At 43.0% G+C, this 19856-nt stretch overlaps 2 protein-coding genes across 3 annotated transcripts; one reads left to right on the forward strand and one right to left on the reverse strand.

The window, feature by feature from the left end:
• Positions 1-184: 184 nt before the first annotated feature.
• Positions 185-11315, reverse strand: slc20a1b (solute carrier family 20 member 1b). Of its 2 annotated transcripts, XM_034602955.1 has the most exons (12): positions 11024-11315; positions 9705-9978; positions 9260-9667; positions 8801-8941; positions 7977-8062; positions 7582-7678; positions 4021-4140; positions 2441-2719; positions 1698-2319; positions 1367-1552; positions 1159-1243; positions 185-998 (listed from the first exon to the last, which is right to left on the reverse strand). In XM_034602955.1, exons 3-12 carry the CDS (start codon positions 9606-9608, stop codon positions 843-845), a joined length of 2121 nt encoding a protein of 706 aa, XP_034458846.1. In that variant the 5' UTR covers positions 9609-9667; positions 9705-9978; positions 11024-11315; the 3' UTR covers positions 185-842. The 2 variants fall into 2 exon arrangements, with proteins under 2 accessions (XP_034458846.1, XP_034458845.1); XM_034602954.1 differs by having other exon boundaries at positions 9260-9978.
• Positions 11316-14493: 3178 nt separating this feature from the next.
• stard7 (StAR-related lipid transfer (START) domain containing 7) lies at positions 14494-19634 on the forward strand. The gene is made up of 9 exons (XM_034602961.1): positions 14494-14648; positions 14961-15441; positions 15793-15956; positions 16092-16141; positions 16593-16703; positions 16892-16974; positions 17078-17177; positions 17265-17349; positions 17494-19634. The coding sequence occupies exons 2-9, from the start codon at positions 14984-14986 to the stop codon at positions 17661-17663; spliced, it is 1221 nt and encodes a 406-aa protein (XP_034458852.1). The 5' UTR covers positions 14494-14648; positions 14961-14983; the 3' UTR covers positions 17664-19634.
• The last annotated feature ends 222 nt before the right edge of the window (positions 19635-19856 follow it).

Here is a 19856-nt window from a genome sequence, read left to right on the forward strand (position 1 = left end):
TGTCATTTCCTGACAGAAGCGTGTCGACTTCTTCACATGAATGATGCAGGATTTTTGACAGCATTCTGCAGCTGGGTATCCAGTGTTTACAGTTAGTGCTTCTATCACAGCAAATTACTTGGACAACTATCATACAGACCAACTGTAGTGCTGCGAGTGTGGTAGAAAACTTCACCAGCTTCGAAATTTAGTGTAAAAATCAATTTAGTTCTACAACAGCAGAGAAACAATGCCCTTTTTGGGGATACAAGAAACCCAGATTCAAAATATGAATTATTTAACAACAAACACTTTGAATTTGGGAAAACACACATACACACCAATAACCTCGTTTTTTCCCCCCCACCTACACATACCCCTTTTGCATCTACATTACTTTCAACATGTGTTATGATGGGAGTTACATCAGCAAAAGGCTAATACTGCATTTTAATTGTTCATTTCTTTCTAACGTGTAACACAAAAATTAAAACAGCATGATATATACATAAATTCAATGTAAAAAAAGAATGGAAGAATGAGTATTAGAAAAGAAAAAAAAAGGAAGTCAGCTGATGCTTTTAGAATAATTCTTTACAGATCGATGATATGAAAAAGCAAGTCAGAACAAAAAAAAAAAAGCAAGATTCCCACTGGAAGTAATGTGGGCCAATTGGAACGAAGAGCAAATTCTAGGTTGAAAATGATGCAGCCGAGAACCACAAGCCCATATCACGAGTCCTTTCAACACTTTTTTTTTTCTCCTTTTTCTTCCAAAGTTGTTGGCTTGAGGTAAGCAATGTATTCTGACCTTCCAACGTCATTCTGTTTCTCCTCCCCTGCTTGGGGCGCAGCAGAATGTTTCACAGGATCCCGTAGATGAAGATGGCCATAATGGCAGCACTGATCAGGCCAGAGATGGGCACAGTCACGAACCACGCCACGAAGATGTTTCTGAACAGACGCCAGTCCACTGCCTTTCTCGAACGCAGCCATCCAACTGCAACCACAGAGCCCACCTAGAAACACAGCCGCTGTCAGACAACTTCCTCTGCATATTTGAAATGTTACAAGTCATGAGGAGAAAGTCGTTCCACAATAGGACCGTCTACCAGACAGATTGTAGCCGCTCCTACAGTCTCAGTGTACCTGCCAGACCACAGTGTTTGACCAGCTTACCTTGCAGTGGGTCGTGGAGACAGGCAGGCCAATGTTAGAGGCCACTACGACAGTCACAGCTGAGGCCAGTTCAATGCTGAAACCACTGTGGGGGAATTAAAACAACACTGAGCATGTCTGCTAAATTCAAAGACTGGTAATGTCTGTGGAGGATGTGGTCTTATGACTCAGAAGAGGAAACTGAATCAGCACTGTCTGAGGGTTTTACCTTGAGGGGGTGATGGGGGTGAGGTCCTTGCCCATGGTCTGAATCACTCGGCGACCCCACACCCAGAGTCCAGCGCAGATGCCCACGCCTCCATACAGCAGGATCCAAATGGGTGTGTCTAAATTTGTATTCACGCTGCTTGTTTGGTAAACCAGCCACAGAGCTACCAATGGTCCAATGGCATTACTGCAAAGGAAAGACTGAAGTCATTACAAGAATCTGACTTTGACTTGAACTTTGATAAGTAAAATTCTCTCTAACGGCATTTTTGAGAAACATGCATCATCCTGATTACTGATAGTAACACATTTAAAAAAAGCAGTCAGCATACCTAACGTCGTTTCCTCCATGGGCGAAGGATCCGAAGCAGGCAGTGAGAATTTGCAGGAACTGGAAGAGAGTTGAGACTTCTGGCTTGTCGGCCTCCAGGCCGTCATCATCCAGAGAGCTTTGGCTGCTACCTGCATCCTCATTCCCAATTTCTAACGTCACCTCACCCTCTCCCAGGCCCTCAGGTGTTGTGTGCTCGGCCACAGCATTGCAGTAGCTGGTGTAACTGTCCATACGTATCCGCTTCCTCTCCTGTCCGCCCGACCCTGGGCCCTTGTCACCATCGTCAGTGGCACGGAAGTCCGCTTCTTTATGCTTGAAGTCTCCGTGCATGCCGATGATGGCCATAGTGTAGGAGGTGTAGCTGTTGTTGCGCCGGATTGGTCGGTCATTCCCCTCACCCATGCAGTCGCCGACTTTGGCCAGGTGGAGCTTGTGCAGGAGGTCCTTGTAGAGGCCTGAGTCCTTGTGGACCGTGTGGTAATGGCTGTAACCGTTATTTGGCAACTGTGCTGGCCTGTTGAACTGGGCCTGATTGCGTTCAGCGTTCGCTGAACCATTGCTGTGCTGAGTTTGCTGGTTGTGGACCTGGACTTGACTGTTTCCCTGAACCTGTTTAAGGGCTTAATAAAAGAGTAAAAGATTAATTAAAGCTTGTTAAGTGTGTGTCACTTCATATAAGTTTTATTGGTTAGGGTTTTAATTACATATAAATGTACTAACAATGTTTCTTGGCAAACATACCCCCATTTGAAATGCTGTAGTCTGTGTCATCAGAATCTCCGATGTCAAATGCCACCCTGCGTTCCTTATTGTCGACATCGTCAGAATCTCCAATGTCAAATGCCACCCTGCGCTCCTCAGAGGGAGCTTGGGGTTCAGCAGAGACGTCTTGATTAGCAGCCGGGGTGATAGGCGTTGATGTCTCCATGGCAGTCTGTTTCAGGATTGGACACTGGGCCTCTCTCACCTCTCTCTTCTCCATCAGGGGGCTCTCAGAGGGGCTGGAGGACTTCATATCTCCTAATAGGGGAGGAGATATTGTTGGCTTGTGTACAAACACATGCATACACATTGCAGCAGAGAAATACAAGCACAGCACGTGTTTCCTTTCAACCTAAAGTTGAGGTGAGTTGTGAGAATTGCTTAACCAGTCAAAAACCTTTTGTCCTAAAATTTTAAAACATTACCCAGGTTAGGTGAGCGCCTGTGTTCACAGGATCAGATAAATGGATCATGACCTTACAAGGAACATATTTACACAACCGCCAGCAGCTTGACTTATGAAAGACGATGAGATGGCTCACATGACATTTGTTTGTGGTTTTGAAGCGAAATCAGATACTCAGTGCCAATATTTTCTATGTGATAATCATAGGAGTCTGACTCAGCCGATCACACTGTGTCATGTTAAGTAGTCAGAACCCGAGGTGTCTTCAGCCTGGGCCATCTCCCATTAAACGCACAGCATGTCACCACCTTAAGTCAACCTATGCTTATTTTAGTCAAGTAGGTAAAGACCAATTAGAGGATCACTATGACCCAATTAGGCTGCTTGTCTACCGGACGTAGTGATCTAAATGGACCATGCTTTACAGATAACCCTGCTGTTTCTATGTTAGTATAAGAACACATGACAGGTAAAGTCAATATTTATCAAAGAATATGTTAAGGATTCTGACTCGTGGAAGAGTCAGATTCGTCTCTGTGACAGAAAACTGGTTTATCCAAATGGCCCGGAGAAAACTGAAAAGCCTACTCTAAACTATTTTTTTTATATATACAGTTCTGTAACATTAAATAGAAAACTACATTTGTGGGACTATGACTGGTCAGCCGTTTAGTAATGACCATTTAAGGTAATCCAACATTCTTCTCCATTTGCATTCATTAAACCTTTTATGACTCTCAAAACAAAACAAAAAAACCCATTAACAATAGAGGGAAGTACAACACATTCATGACGGTCTAAACTGAAAAGTGCTTCCTCTCAACACCAGTGGCGAAAAAATTCAAATGAAAGCTCTCTACTTTTTACTTTAATCCGGGATTATACGACAAAACTAGTGACAATATTTTCAGATGATTTTCATTAGCGAACCTCCATAATGACAAAGTATCCCTGAGCTCCATTTGCTGGATTAATATGATCCCTCTGTGTGAATAGCTTCAGGTTACATGTGCAGGGCTAAATCCCTCAATTGTCTAGTGGTTTAAGAGAGGAAACCCATCATTTCAGTGGTCAACAGAAACTGGTGACGACTGGGATTTGAAAACTGAGGTATGAGTTTGCCCTAAAATGTAAAATGTTATGTGTGACTTACGTTCAATCTTCTTCTTGAGGCGAGGGCACACAATGAACCAGACCACAAGGCCAGTGAGCACAGAGCAGCCCAATGAGATGAGCAGGACGACCCACCAAGGGATTTTTTCCAATCCCAGCACTGAAGGATCGCCATGTGCCATGGATAGAATCAGACAAACACACACACGCAGAGAGAAAAGCAAATTTAAAAAACAAGGCAGCAGGTGCTACCTTACAGACCTAAGAAACTAAAGTTTATAAATGTGCAGTTTAATAAAACTATAGAAATGTAGGGCTGATATTTACCAGTCAATGTGAGGCCTTATTCTAATAAACATAATGGCACAACTGAATGGAAATTATGTACTTAATGCTTAAGAATTAAATGCAGTATAATGACACTGAACCAGGAGTGACATCTTTTGGCATTACATGATTGGCTGCCAGCATTGACTCTTTGTGCCACGTCCTTGTTAAATACAGAAAGCATGAGTACCCCTAGATTTGAACAGTTATGCAACACCTGATAGGTGAAAGAGCAAAAAAAGTCACAATGACCCCCGGCTGCCCCGCTAACAACTGCACAATGAGTTCCTAAAAAGGCAACATCAGGGAGAAAAGGGGAAGAGAACAGGGGCAGTCATAAACCGGAGCCGTTTTCTATAGCAATAAAGGCACCTTCTTGCCAAGACTGCAGCAAAGCTAGTGTAGCAGTGAAGCAATGCAGCACATGCTAGAGAAAGCAACTATTTAAATTCCCCTGGGGACACAGTCGTCTTTGTCATACAGAGTATACAATACAGCAGCGTGGTTAGGAGAAAACAAAAAGAGGAACTGCTGAAAATTCCAGCAAGACCTCTGCTGAGGTGACCTTGGGCATGCATAATAGAAAAGACATGTCTACTAGCATGGGACTGTTTGGGAAGTTAAAGATAAACAAAGGGAAATGAGGGCCATGGCTTAAGCGATAAGTGTCTTGTCCGCTATGTTCAGTTGAGGGCAGAGTCCACAGTGCATTCTCTCCACTGAGTCACGCTGCAGCATGAGACTGCGGAGCATCAATAAACTGATGTTTATTTAGTTATGCAATAACTCACTCCCTTCAGGAGAGGATAGGCATAGGAGGAAAAACTGGAAGGTGGCTGTGTAAGAGCTGAGGCCCCCGGCCTTCACTGGAGTGCATCAGCACACATGTAGGGAGACGGCCAGAGACAGGTGTAGTTTGGTTGAACACCACTTATCGTTGAAATAAATCCCAAGGAGGACCAATATATGTAATGGGAACAAAAGCCTGAAAATGACAAATACACCCGACTGCAACTCTTTGTCACTGTGACTTGTTGGTGGGGAACTTCTTAAAAAATAAATCCAGAACCTAGGCTAGGTCTGATAAACACTCCCACATAAAAGGGGTTGATTTATACCACAGCCATGCAGTGGGATGAATTGGTCTGCACAGGAAATGGAATTTAACCACGTCCTGCACCCCTCCCTGAAACCTCTGTATCCCATTGCCTACATTACACAATAACATGTTTGTTGTTTTTCCCCCCCTGTTCTAGTATGTGCAACTTTCCTCTAACCTCTAACCTCAATTACAATGACGGCTAAAGTGACAGTTTATGACTCACTTGGCAGGGAGCCTCTAACTATTTGTCTTGAACCTAGAGGAGCATTTACCTTAAGTATTAAGATTAAGTGTCAGCTGCACTAAATATTGGCTCTGAAAGGATCTGTAAGCTCTCTCCTAAAACTAAGTATTTTCTCAGGATACCAGTTGACAAAAGCAGCCTCTGAGGGCATCCAGGATTCTGTTTCAGGACCATGTCTCGGGTTAAACGGAGACTGTCATGTGAGTATTAGTTACATTGCTGATTGTTTGATGTCCCCAGAGCAAACAACGCCATCGGGTGTTTGTTCTTTTAAAGAGTTACCCAGGCAGAAAATGTGTATCCAGCTAAACACATTGAAGTTTGTCAATGGTGTGAATGGGTCAAACTGTACAGTCACCATGACATTCAGCTCTGTGAAACAAACAGGGGTATGCTGAGACAGTATATAGGCATGCATTCGCCTCTATGACACATCTCTGTGAAGGCAGCAGATGTATTATCTCTGGGATGACTAGTTTCATTTCATACTGATTTAAGAAGCTGTAGATGTTCATATCCAGGTGATGGACATTTTGAAGGGGCTCACAATAAGATCATAATTCGAATTCAGGGTTGATTTTCACTTTACAATGACTGGGGCTGCAGTGGAGTGACAGCAGCTGAGTGTTTTATAAGGTGTGAAGAACCCAGGTCACACTAAACCTCATCCACATAGGGTCAACAGCTGACCCTCAAATTCTTTGGCCCAATGCTGGATGAGGTCTCTGGCACTGGTGTATATATTGAGTATTGGAATGTGCTGTTGGATGCCTGGTGTCCAATCACACCACTATGATAGGATGTGGACCAGGGAGAACACTGAGTCCCATCAGAGGAAGCCAAACATACTGTTCTCGGTTAGCTGAAGATACTGCATAAGAGTGCATATATCAGCAATAGACGGCAACAATGAGCTGCTGTTGTCCTGAGTATTAAAAACCAGGCCATTTTGTCTGATTTTGAAGAATATTCTTTGAAAAAGTATTTTAAAACAAAAAGGACTACAAAAAATTTGCTGTGTTGCTTTGTGATGATGAATCATTAGGAGACTGATGGTGCAGTAATTGATAGGGATTGTGTTAAACTGGCATTTCTGATTGAGGCTTTAACAATGAACATGATGACAACTTGTCCTCATCTACAGGATATAGACTATATGGATGTTTTGATGTAACAGACAGTGGGTTGTTAATGGGTCAAAAATGTGATCTCACACCTCTTTTTTCTGTGAGGTACCCAAGTACAGGTCCTCGAGAACAGTATGTTGAGGTGTCAGGGACTTCACACAACTGTACAGAATGTGCCTCGCTAAGCCAGGTTATGGGCTATGCTGGAACAGCAAGTGATCTCCTCTTTGAGTGCGCTGATGTGCGTGCACACATCAGCGCACCATATCTGGTCAAACTCTGGCCTGTAGCAGCCATTTACTGGCCCAGGCCAGCTAACATCTTGAACTGTTAGGTCCTGTAGAGAGAAAAACAAACAAAAAGGAGCAAAAGTTGCTCGTTTAGAAAAAAATTGTTTAAGGAGGATGACAAATATTCAGAGCATTACTATGCTTATTCTGAGCAGCAGTACAACTACTGGCAGCAGATAACTAAGAACATTTCAAATACCCTGTTAACTCTTGACATCACTGTCTGTGCCCTTCAGAGATGGAGGAAAAGAAGTAAAGTGAAATCTTATTTCCAGCTCCCTGTTGTGCTCTGCTCTAAAAACTTTATTGCAGCTATGACCCACATACAACCACAAGCAAGACAGTCAGAAAAAACATGTTAAAATAAACACAGCTTCGGTGAAAATGGTAAACACAGCCTGGTTCGGTCTGGAATACGTGTGGGCCTCCGGCTGTCTGAGGGAGCAGTTTATTTTAAGCTGTGACTGCGGGCAGGCATGCAGAGCAAAATGACTGAAACAATGATACTCACTCGGAGCTCCAGTGTACATGATGGAGAACACGTTGATTCCCAGAGTCACGGCATAGAAGACAGGCAGGGCCTTCAGTCCATTAGGTACAGGGTCTTTCTACAGAAACAAAGTCAAGCACAATGTCAGATATAAAACTGTATCAACAAAAACACCCAATTTTGTTAGGAGTTTTATTTTACTACTGTGCCCTTGTGATGCCATTCTCTGTAACGTAAGATGAGGATAAGGAACTGCATCACAGAACAGAAGCTTTATTTTTGCCTGGTTACAAACATTTCCCAATTTCATTTTGAGTGTAGGATAAAAGTCAAGGGTTGAAACTGACATGTCGCCCTGGAAGGTTCTCAGTTTACTCACACAAATACATGTACTATCTAGAAGGTGATGTGCTTACCTTGTGTAGGATGAACACGCGCACAAAGTAGAAAACCATGCCTGACATTATTCCAGACAAAAGGGGACTCAGGAACCATGAAGCAACTGAAAATTAAAAGAAAGTACAGCAAGTCAGTCAGATCGCCTTATAAAATCCCCTCTCATTAGTGGTAATCTAACTGTAAAATTGTTTGTTTGAAAATGATCTCCTGGGAACTGCAATATCATATCTTTTTGGGGAAATTCAATACCTGTTAGGAAGTAGTTATTTCAGGTGAGGTCTAAACAGGATATCCTAACTCAACTTTGCCATTTTAAAGTAGACATACTTTGGCTATTTTGGCAATACAGCTTCTTGACCCGAGGTGAGTCAAAAGGGAATCATCAACACTTCATTCAAACAATCAATATGGGTATTTCCTGTGACCTGAATATAAAATTTAACCGAAGAGAATGATGTCAGCATTATTTTGTGATCTTTCTAAAATGTGTAAACAGTCCTGGTTTACGACTTGGGAATATAGACCTGAAAAATACTGCATACCAACAATTAAGTTTCAACTTTAAATGTGCATCTGTTTAGTGCCATTCACAAAGTTATATGTAAAATGACAGATGTCTCTACCTCTGAGGATTTAGCTCTGAGCAAACAACTCCTATTCATAACATCATTGAATTGTTGGCCTAGATATAAACGCCTTGCACACAAAATAACACGTGTTAATGTTTAACAATAACACTGGTGATTAAGCGCTGTCTATATTTTAATAAAACCTATGATGCAATTCAACCTAACAATTAGTTTTGAATTTCTCGGTCATGTGGTTGGCGTGTCACACTTACCGATACGGACCAGTTCCAACCACTTGACTCCCTGCTGGCCTTTGGCAACCAGTGAATAGCCAATAGTAGCACCAACAATACAGTGTGTTCCAGAGATGGGGAGCTTAAGGAAGGAGGCGGCCAGCTGCCACACAGCAGAACCTAATGAGAATGAATAATTTGATCACATTAGACTTCTCAGCCACTTCATACACTTTTATAGACTTAAAAAAAAGACACATTAATAAAAGGCTCACAGCAACATAATATAAACTAATACAACTAAAGCACAATTTAAAAAAACATTAACATTTGCTGTTTATTGCAGATTCACAGAACGTTTTTATTGACAGCTGGAATCTGTAATTTTGTAAGCGAAGTACTTTTGGCATTTTAGTTTAAGATCTATTCTCTACATTCTGCTAAACCCTAGGTGTCTCTGCTTGCAGGGGTCAGTGATGTTCAGCTGAAGATACTCACCAACCATGGCACTGACAGATCCAGCCATTAACACATGCTCGGAGCCATTGTACATGTTCACGTCGATGATGCCCTTCCGGATGGTTTCGCTCACTTTGGCCCCAAGGAGCACAGAGCCCAGGGTCTCGAACACTGTGGCCAGAATGCAAGCCTGTCGCAAGGTGACCACTCCAGAGCCGACAGCTGTGCCAAAGGAGTTGGCGACATCATTTGCTCCCACGGAAAAGGCTAAGACGAAGGCGATGATGAAGCCGACAATCAGCAGCCACATGTACTCAGTCAGAGGAGTGTGAACTACCGCGACTGCAGTACTGGCCAGTATTATTGACATTGCAGTTGTTGAAACCATGATTGCAGGCTTATAAATAATTGATTCACAATCTTAAAAGGGAATAAATGTCAAAAAAAATATATTAATATAATGCTATTTCTAGACAGCAGCTAGTAAAATAAAGAGGTACCAGGTCAAAATAAATTATTTGCTTCTCTTCAGGTTCACCCGTCTTACACGGGGTATTTCTGAGATTTAGCAGTGCAAACTTGTAAACGGTATATCTGGGACTGGCCAGACAACAACTAAGGTAAACAGTTGTGATGTGGGCGTATTGTTATCCTGCAATTAAACTGGATCTGTTGCTTTTCTTTGGGCGCTGGGCTATCAAGCAGAGTGACATGACAGCCATTGTGCAACTGTAACTGCAGATGAGCAGGGGTGCATCCTGGGGAGACAAAAGACAGAGAAGACTTGCTTTAATAACAACTTCCTCCTCAATACAAAGGGGGGGGGGGGGGGGGGGGGGGGGGTTGCTCGGCTTCTCTAAAGTAAGAAAACACCGTGGTGGTAAAAGATAGTAAACGATTGTACCGGAAGAATTTTTATTAGATGCCTTGTTTCGAAACGCAATTGGTGGCCATCTTTTGTGTGTGTCGCAGGAAGCAAGCGGCTTCTCGCAGGACACCAAAAGTCATGTGATCTATCTCGGACACTTCGCTTCTTCTCCCGCTGTCACCTTCCGGATCACCGATGACAACATAACGCGTTATAAGATGAAGGCGTGTCTCATCTACTAGGGGGTCTCATCGTATTCCTTGCGTGCGCACGTGTCGTCATCCATTCAAAGAACACAACCCCGAGCACGAGCTCCATCTGTTCGCACGGTCTCACGCGACTGAACAGAAAATAAAACAACTGGCCCGGTTTAGATTTAGCGTCTTTTCCTCACCAGGCGATAATAACACGTTACAACACTTCTTACGCCTGTTTTCCGCGGTATTCCGTGAAAAGGGGGCCGTAACTTCAGACCGGAAGCGACTCTGTTTGGGCAGCACCAGCCTCCCACGGACGGACTGACCGGCTGGGCAGCCTCCGTCGTGTTGTCAAGCCAATTGTGGACACACAGACAATACTGCTAACATTAGCTCTAACATGAAATAATAGGGTTTCGCTGCGCCATTAACCTTGGGACGAGCCAAATGTTGCGTAGACCTTTGCGTCAGCGGGAAGTTACAGATACACAACTATCATCTATCATCGACAAAACAAGATGTCTGACCTTTAAGTGTCCGCTTACATGTAACGTTACTACCTGGTAACTAGCCTGTTACCTCGGAGGACGTAGCGCAGCGGTTTGTTGTTCTTGCTAGCGGTGGCATTAGCTTCGAAGGGGGGCGACGTTCACCCTGAGTAACTTCGGCGAGTGAAGCTGGGAGGCGATGTTTAATTCTGACAGTGACGGGAAAAATGTCGAGAGATGAAAAACTCACCACACGTTGCAGTTGTCGGTGCCGGGAAGAATAGCGAGTGCTCGACAGGAAGCTAGTGAGAGCGCGGAGTTACGGCGTTAGCGCGCGCGGGATAATGACCTAAACTGATTATGAGATTGATCCCTTTCAACAAAAAAAAAGCTGCCTCGAGTTAAAAGACTAAAATAAAAAGACTGTCGTCAGCGTCGATGTGAAATAGATCCGTGTTTTCAGGAGCGTCTCAGTTTGAATGGGAGCCTCGCGCTGCCGCATGTGTAGAACTCGCTCGTGCCGGTCTGAGCGGGGAGGTTCTACTTTATTGGATACACCCTTCCGGAAGCCACGCCCCCTACACCGATGTCATCACGGCATTTCCCCCCCCCCTCCTCTCCCTCACTCCTTTTCTCTCTTTCTCTCTCTCTCTCTCCCTCACTCTTTCTCTCTGTCTGTGTCTCTCCCTCTTTTTCTCTCTCCCTCTTTTTTACTCATCACGCGCTAAGTGCATGGGTGTCTTCTTTTTCTTTTTTTTTTTTTTTTACAGCATTGCTTTTCTCTATATTCCTGCACTTTAGCTCAGCCACACACACACACGTTGAAATCGGTTTAAATACACTGTCACGACAACAAAATTATGTTGTGCTTTTTCCTGTCTGTGTGTAATTTGTTTCTGTTTATGTTTCAGAAGCATTTATTTTTTCTGTTTTTTTATCTGTGACGCACATTGTAAACTTTTTTTTTTGGAATGCTATATAAATAACGTTTAATATTATGTTCTATTATTAGTACAAAGACACTTTACTCACACACAAACCAGACATAACTGTATATTATCTAACTATATCTATACATACCTGTGTAATAATTAGGTAGATAACTATACTGTCAGAACAAATTTTCTACTCTTAACTTTGACATGCCAACTCTTTCGTAAGTATCTTTAATGTATTATTATTACTATTAGTAGTAGTAGTAGTAGTAGTAGTAGTAGTAGGAGGAGGAGGAGGTACAATTTTGATATATAGATTATTCAACACACATATTTACACCTTCACCGACACAGTGCCACACCACTGCAGGACAACACGCAGTGTCATATTAGGGCATCTATCCAGGCCAGTGTTATTGTCTGCACGAGCTGTTTAAACTGTCATGCAACCACATTTCAAACGTAGACTCGGGGGTAAATAGACATAAGCTACAGACAGTCACAGTTACCCATAGTAACCAGTGGCTGCTTACAGGGAAACAATGCCACATCAAAACAGAATAACAGCCGGCGGCGGTGATGATGATGTTGACTGCGTTACAAGATTGCCATTCATTCAAGTGCATTCAGTCGGAAATGAAAACAACATTCACTTTCCAACAAAAGTCGTTTTCTCTTGGGGGATTGTTCTTTTGTTGCGTTCATCAAGAGAGACGTGGTGCACTGAATGAACGGGGGCGCTTAAAATGACAAAATGTGTCGAGAGGAAAAAAAGTTTCAACTGACCAGACAAACGTCACATGGGACATTGCTGTAATAGCAGCCTGTATTGTTATTATTCTATCACGAGCTCACTTATGTCTCCCACTACTTGACGTCATGTTTCATGGACATCATGGAAAATTTCCTCTTCCCCTCTATCGGTTGGGAAATGTTCAGGGTGTAGGCCGTGATGCGTGTAATTACGACTTTTATCCGTGCACCTGAAGGCAGCATTCCACAAAGGAAGGAGTGGCTGCTTGTGGCCTGTCTCCTCATGGTTTCTGTTTTTTAAAACAGTCTGATGGCTCTTCCAGAACAGTTACACCAGCAGTTTCCAGAAAGACCACTAACACCAAAACATCTGTGTCTAGTCTAACTGTCTCACACTAACAGCCAGACTCTTTGTTTACTCCCTTGTCAGGAACTGGAGGTCAGTTACAGAAACGTGACCTCAACTTAATCACAGATTAGATTATGGTGGGACTGTCAATGTCAAAGAAGGACTCAGAATCTATGGCTGGTGTTTGCATTGATAGCTTCCACTCTAACATGCTTCAATAGGCAATAACAGACCCAATTCAGAGTCTTAATTTTGGGTTCAGCACTTTCTCTCAGTGTAATAAAGCAAATATCCTGTATTCAAATCTTCTGCCAAGCAGTAAAAAAAACTAATGATTGTGTGTGGATATTTGCTTTCGAGGTTAAGTACAATCAGAGGCACGAGTTTCTTCAAAAACATCTTCGTCCCATGATCTTGTGATCCTGAAACCTGCGGCACACATATGACTTCAAATGAAACGTGGAAGCACAAGAACTGGAGGGTTCGATGAAGTATTTTCCGCGGTTGGTTGTAAGAATAAAATGTGTCAGTAGTTATTTCATTAGTCCAGACCTATTTTAGTCAGTAAAGTTGTTTGACAAGTTATGCTACATTAGATAACTGAATGAGTGGCTGAATAAGTGACAGGGTTGGACAAAGGGAAATGTGATACATCTATAGGCCACTGTCTTCATTGATTCCTGTGGAGTGTCATGATACCATGAATAAAATAAGATAAGATAATACTTTCTTATAGTCCCACAATGGGGAAATTTGCAAGAGTCAAAAATAGGCATCTATAATTAATAATAAGTAACATGCAATACTTAAGTGTAAGGATAATAATACTTAAGTGTAAGGTAATATAAAAAATATAGAAAAATATGAATGGAATAAAAACTAATATATGCAGTGTAAATTAATATTGCTCAATTAAAAAAGTTAAACTTTCAAAGCTGAGTGTATTGGACATTATAGGCTGGCTCCAATGTTCAGAACCATTGATCCCAATCTTCTCATGTAATTATTTTTGCAAAGTTCATTTTGTGTTGTCTTAAACTTTGTATTTTTTTAGCTTGTACACCCACTGGAGTTTTGCAGACTGGTCTATGAGAACACTCCTATTCTCCACACGGTTGAGTGGCGCCACCTGGTGTATATTACTTAGACCTTTTAACTTTTAATAGTACTTTTTTTTCTGCCTGTGTCGACTTAAATATAAAGGTTTGTATTTTTCTTAAATATATTAGCCACTGCCTCCAAATGTTTCCCCATATTTTCATTGTAAGACTATGAAAAAACACAATTCTGCTACTTTCTCAATGACAACAAATGGGTATTGATTCATACAGATTGTTTTTGTCAGATCAGTCAACAAAGCACAAATGTTTCCCAAATAAAACTAAATAGGTTTGTTTGGACTCAGAAGTTAAGCTGCTGTCTTGTGAAACAGCCTCGAACACGTGTGGTTGTGCTGCACAGGACGACTTCCTCTCCCTGGTGTGGCTCCACACACTGATCCGGGATAAGATTTTAAACCCTCCGTGTCCCCCGGAGCCGTAGCAGCAGCTCAGACCCAAAATCTGATCCCAAATCAGCGGAGAAACACGGGCACAGGAGAGCTTTAGCAGCGAGACAAGCGCACATGCTGGCGTCACGTCTGCTGCTTTTTTAAGACGGACTGCCGCCGCGACCAATCACATTTACCCTGATACAACGGACGTCCAATGAGCGGCCGCTCCGGAAGCAGCGAGGCGGCCTGTCAGAGTGGGTGTGTGGGAGGCAGCAGGAAAAGGAGGTCAAACGTCCTGCAGGTTGAGTTTTGAAAGCGTGTGGTCGTCTCCAGCTCGGGTTCTCAGGTAGATCGCCGTGTCTCGGGGTCAGATTTGGATCAGAACATTTACAGCAACGCACCAGTGCTGCGGTGTCGGGGTGTGTTTGTCCGGGTCGCGCTAGCAGGCACTTAGCGGAGACAACGTTAGCATTAGCTAGCATTGCAGCTCGGTAATAAAGTCAGAAACGGACTAAAACTACGACTTTTGCTCAGTAAGATAACGTTTTTTCCGCCTTGTTCGCAGGCAATGCATGCATCAGCCGGGGTTTGAGCCTTTTTAACTAACTGTAGCCAAAACGCACGTCATCTAGCTGCTGTCTTGTTTTTGCCTTTGAAGATTGTGTCACGGTCAAAGCCATCATGTTCCACTCCGTGCCCCGTCGGCCGATCTGCGAGATCGGAGCGAGCGCCCTGAGGCTCCGGAGCAGCAGCAGCAGCTCGTTCCGGCGGAGCGTCGCGGAGGGCGGCAGGCCGCTGGAGAAGGTGCCGTGGCTGGGCAGGAACGTGGGCCTGCTACTGTCCTGGCTCCAGAGGGCAGGTGCGGACGAGGCCGCCGCCGGCTCAGGTCAGAAGAGAAAGGGCTTGCTCTCCATATTCGCGGACCACTGCAGCTTCGTGACCGGGCAGAGGCTCCGACGTGCCTGTCAGATCGGCGAGCTGTACTCCAACCTGTACTCCGAGCGCACCAGGTGGAGCCTGGTGGGATCAATATGGCGCAGACTTCAGAACAAGCATGCTCCCAGTGGGAGACTGTTCGCCGCCCTGGCAGGTGTCTTCATGTGGGACAGCGAGAAGATTCAAGAAGAGGAAATTCGCAGGTTGGGAATGTTTCTCCAGATGTTTGATTTGAATGCTCTGACATACAGCTGGGTGACACATGCAGGGAGCATTAAATGGCTTGGGTATGATAATGCTTCATTAGATCATCATAATTATCATTCAAACAGATTAACTTTTGGAAGAAGGTTGTTAAAGCTATCTAGACACTTTGCAGAATCTATGCAAAGGAGCCTTGGAGTTGGTCTCCGTCTAAAACACTATATACTTGTTTCCTCCAATTTGTCACCCATCTGTATATGCAGTCCACGTATGTCATATTGATTTGACTTTTATCTACAACTGTGCAGTATTCTAAGCCTCCTCTCCTGACATTTACATCCCTTCTGAAGGTGTGGGCTCGAGATACTGGAGCTGGAGGATGCAAAACGCTACAGTGCATCTCTGGGCGCTGCGACTGGACAGCAGGAGTCATGCTGGGAAGTTGTGATTGAGAAGAAAGACTTTAGAGTGTGGAAGCGGCCCATTCCCAACAGTCACCTCTACGAATACAGAGGTCAGCCAACACTCATTCCCCACACATGCTCACTGGGTTTCTGAAACGCAGATAAAGCACACATTCAGATTTCTCTCTTTTGTGTTTTGAGGTTTTCCTGACAGTCAGCTTCCCTTATTTGTGTTTCAATTGCAGTGTTCGGCTCCTACAACGATGTCACACCAAGACAGTTCTTCAATGTACAGGTACAGATTTCCCAGATCTCATTGTGTGCTGCCAGGAATATGTCCGTCTCAATCAATGTAGAAATCAACTGACAAACCCACTTAGGCACTGGCTTACCATAGGAAGACACCAAAGAGTAGGAAAAAGCTACACAATTCACTCTTAAACTTAGGAAACGTATGAAATATTTGTATTAATTATATAAAATTATAGTTATGCAAGTATATGTAACTGCTAATAAATGGTTGAATGTTTCATATTTAGCAGTGGGACTTTCACACGTGATTATTTTATTACTATGGATTGCTTTAATGTAAAATTAGGGCAGCTTGTTTTGCAATTCCATTACCTAACTGCTCTTGCACAACCTGCATGTTTGCACGGTAAACATGCTGCACAAAAGCAACTGCAACACAATATGCGCTATATTAAGCACCTTGCCCTTGACTTATGCTTTCCCCTTTGCCCCAGTTGGATACAGAGTACAGGAAGAAGTGGGATTCTCTGGTTATCAAGCTTGAAGTGGTGGACAGAGACGTCAGCACAGGCTCTGAAATTGTGCACTGGGCAACACAATTTCCTGTGAGTTTGTGTTGATTGCTATCATGCATAAAGGGATTAGTGTGTTTTGTTTTACCAAATATGTGTACACACAACACTCAAGTCCAGTGTGAAGGACATTGGGTCAAGAGTAAATAGTAGCCAGGTCATATTCAATAGGTTGTGTTTCAGATAGTCCCTTGTTAATCTTTTTTAATCTCCCCTCACAGTATCCCATGTACTCAAGGGACTATGTGTACGTACGCCGCTATGATGTTGATGTTGACAACAACCTGATGACCTTAATATCCAGGTGGGACTAAATTACAGACTTTTGTAGTGTTTGATACATTATTAAATGAACAATTTCGATTTTTTTGTTGTTGATTTTAATTTTGTATTGTTCTGTTGTACAGAGCCGTGCAGCATCCCAGAGTCCCAGAGACTCAGGACTTTGTGCGAGTCCATTCATACCAGTCGAAGATGGTCATTCGTCCTCACAAGTCATTTGATGAGGTCTGTGATCAATGTGTCGCCATAAGAATTAGTTTAAGTTGCACCTGGTTTTGTCGTCACTGAGTCTGACATTGTTTTTCTTCTCAGAATGGGTTTGATTACCTGCTGACCTACAGCGACGACCCTCAGACCGTCTTTCCCCGTTACTGTGTGAGCTGGATGGTGTCAAGTGGTGAGCTCATTTCATTAGTTGCATTTTGTCTGTTAAAATCTTTTTATACTTAGAATATACTTCTTTCCTCACATACATTTCACGTTTGCCTACGATGTGTGTGTATTCTCTCTGATAATGAGGTCTTATCTTTGCCCCTGACAGGTATGCCAGATTTCCTACAGAAGCTGCACACTGCTGCCTTGAGGGCCAGAAACTTGGAGGTTGGGATCCAGGACTACGTGGGTGTCATTAAATCCAGCGACACCAACCGCCAGCCGAGCCAGGAGCGCCACGGTGGAGAAAACACACGCCCTGGTCAGATCTACGCTTGAGATGGATATTTTGTAGATCAAGGGGGTATGTGGGTGGTGAAGCCAAATCAAACCCTCCAACAACAACTACTTTGGTACATAGTGTAAACCGTGAACTTCAAATGGAAGTCGCAACCAACAGTGAAAGAAGTACACTGGAAGTCCATCCATAGACATGGTTATATTGGTTGTAGAGGAGCTGTCACAGTCCTTTGGAGCAAATGTTGCCATGGAAATTGTCATCCAGACTGCTGCCCATGGCCAACCAATGCCACAGGACATTTTTGCCTCTTTTAGTAACGTGCATCCTGCTACCATTTGTAAGGTCGAGCCAAAATTGCCAATTGTAGAGATGCTGTTTGCAAATGCACTGTTTCTCTCAATTTAATGTTCTTGTTCTTGTCTTCCATTGTTCAACAAGGCTTTACTTGAGGTTGTTCATACCGGCAGCAGCCACATCTCTTTATCAGCCTCTGTGGTGGGATTTCAGCTAGATATCAAGGAAATGGTTGCACAGTAGTGGACATAGAATGGTAACTACAACCAGCTTCTGGTTGACATTTTCACAACATAAAACTATGGCCAAGATGAAGTCCTGCACTGAGGCCTCAGCAGGAGATCCTTTCTAACATGTTTCTGCATTTCATGGATTCAAAGCAAGTGGTTTCCTGTTTGCTTGCAGCATGAGCGTTTTGATTTTTCACACGACTGGAAAAAACTCTTTATCCCAATGAAGCTGTTATTGGAACGCATGTCTACGAAGTTGAAAATGTCAAGTGTAGTACTCTTTTGTGTTTTGGGATTGGCATTGTTGAGGTTTCACTCTATCCACCTCACTGTTTCGAAACTGCCAGTGTTGACAAAACAGCCTTCTGAAGGTAAACCAGTCCTTTAGCATTGGGGGCACAGTGTCTTATTACAACCAAATAAATCCTCAAATGCAATGGTATTAATGCACTTCCAGCACGGCAAACCTTCACAGACACATTCTAATAAACCAGCTCCTCCTCAAAGAAACATTGAGCACTTGTGCCACATAATGATTCGCTTGCATTTCACACCATTTATTCAGCTCAGAAAAAAGTGTTATTCCAGTGTCGACATCAACGGTCACATAAGTTTGCACTATTGAGATATGGCTTTGTGTTTTCTATGTGTTACAATAGGTCTTGGAAATCCATAGAACTGTAACCCTTCCACTGGAACTCCCTGTCCTTATTCAGAGAACAAGCTCTGAAACTCCTGCATTGTGTTTGTATGGTTTTTACGTGTTTTTCCCACTCAAACTCCATTAAATTCATCCTTCGTTTAGTCCATTATCACTCACTATCGACTGTTTGCATGGGGTATTTTTTTTAATGTACAAATAGCACCACATGCTGTAGATAATAAAAAAAAAAGGCCTAATAAAGTACAGCGTTTACAGCATAACTATCTGGTGCAAGTATCTTGAAATACATCTTGCACGTGTCAGCAGCATGTAGGGTTCCACTTTGAGTCCCACATAAAGTGTTAATATATCCCCACTGTCAGAACAATGTTCAATTCTTTTCTGTAGTGAAGTATTTTACCGCTGTTCGATTTGTATTAATTTGCAGTTAAACGTGTGCTTGATGTGCTCGAACATGTGAGGGAGGAAATTAAATTTATTTAGATATTTAAATTGTGTGTTGTCAAAAAGCTAACTCACTAATGAGATCGCACTGTCCCAATTGAACAATATTCAACTCTTGTCTATGTTCAGCTTGAGAATGTAGAATTTTGATGATCTGTCAAACGTCGACACCTGCGTGCCACCTGCATCACTCTAATGTTTTTGTGTGTTTCTTCCTTTCTTGTTTTTTTTATTTTCTTACTCTGTTTGTGGATTAATTTAGAAACCGTTTGCATAATTCTTTTGTGCTGGAGCACTTGTAACCCTGTGATTTCAAAAGAGTTACCGAAATGGAAGAGCTACTAATCAGATCAAATAAACTGACCTTCATGTGTGTCCTACTGTCTACAGAGCTCTCTTGGTTGTCAACGTGTCGGTAGAGAAAAAAGGTGATTAGCCTTGTGTTTGTGCAAAGCAGCCGCCGTAGAGCAGTCTAATTGGATAATCTGTAAACCTTAGATTCCCTGTCTGGGCCTGAGGTCAGTGACGGGCTGAATTGTTTTACTGGAAGCCCTATCTGCTCAACCGATCAGCTCGATCTTACAAGATGAAATATCGAC

The sequence above is a fragment of the Hippoglossus hippoglossus genome, chromosome 12 (genome assembly GCF_009819705.1).
Source record: "Hippoglossus hippoglossus isolate fHipHip1 chromosome 12, fHipHip1.pri, whole genome shotgun sequence".
Lineage (NCBI taxonomy): Eukaryota > Metazoa > Chordata > Actinopteri > Pleuronectiformes > Pleuronectidae > Hippoglossus > Hippoglossus hippoglossus.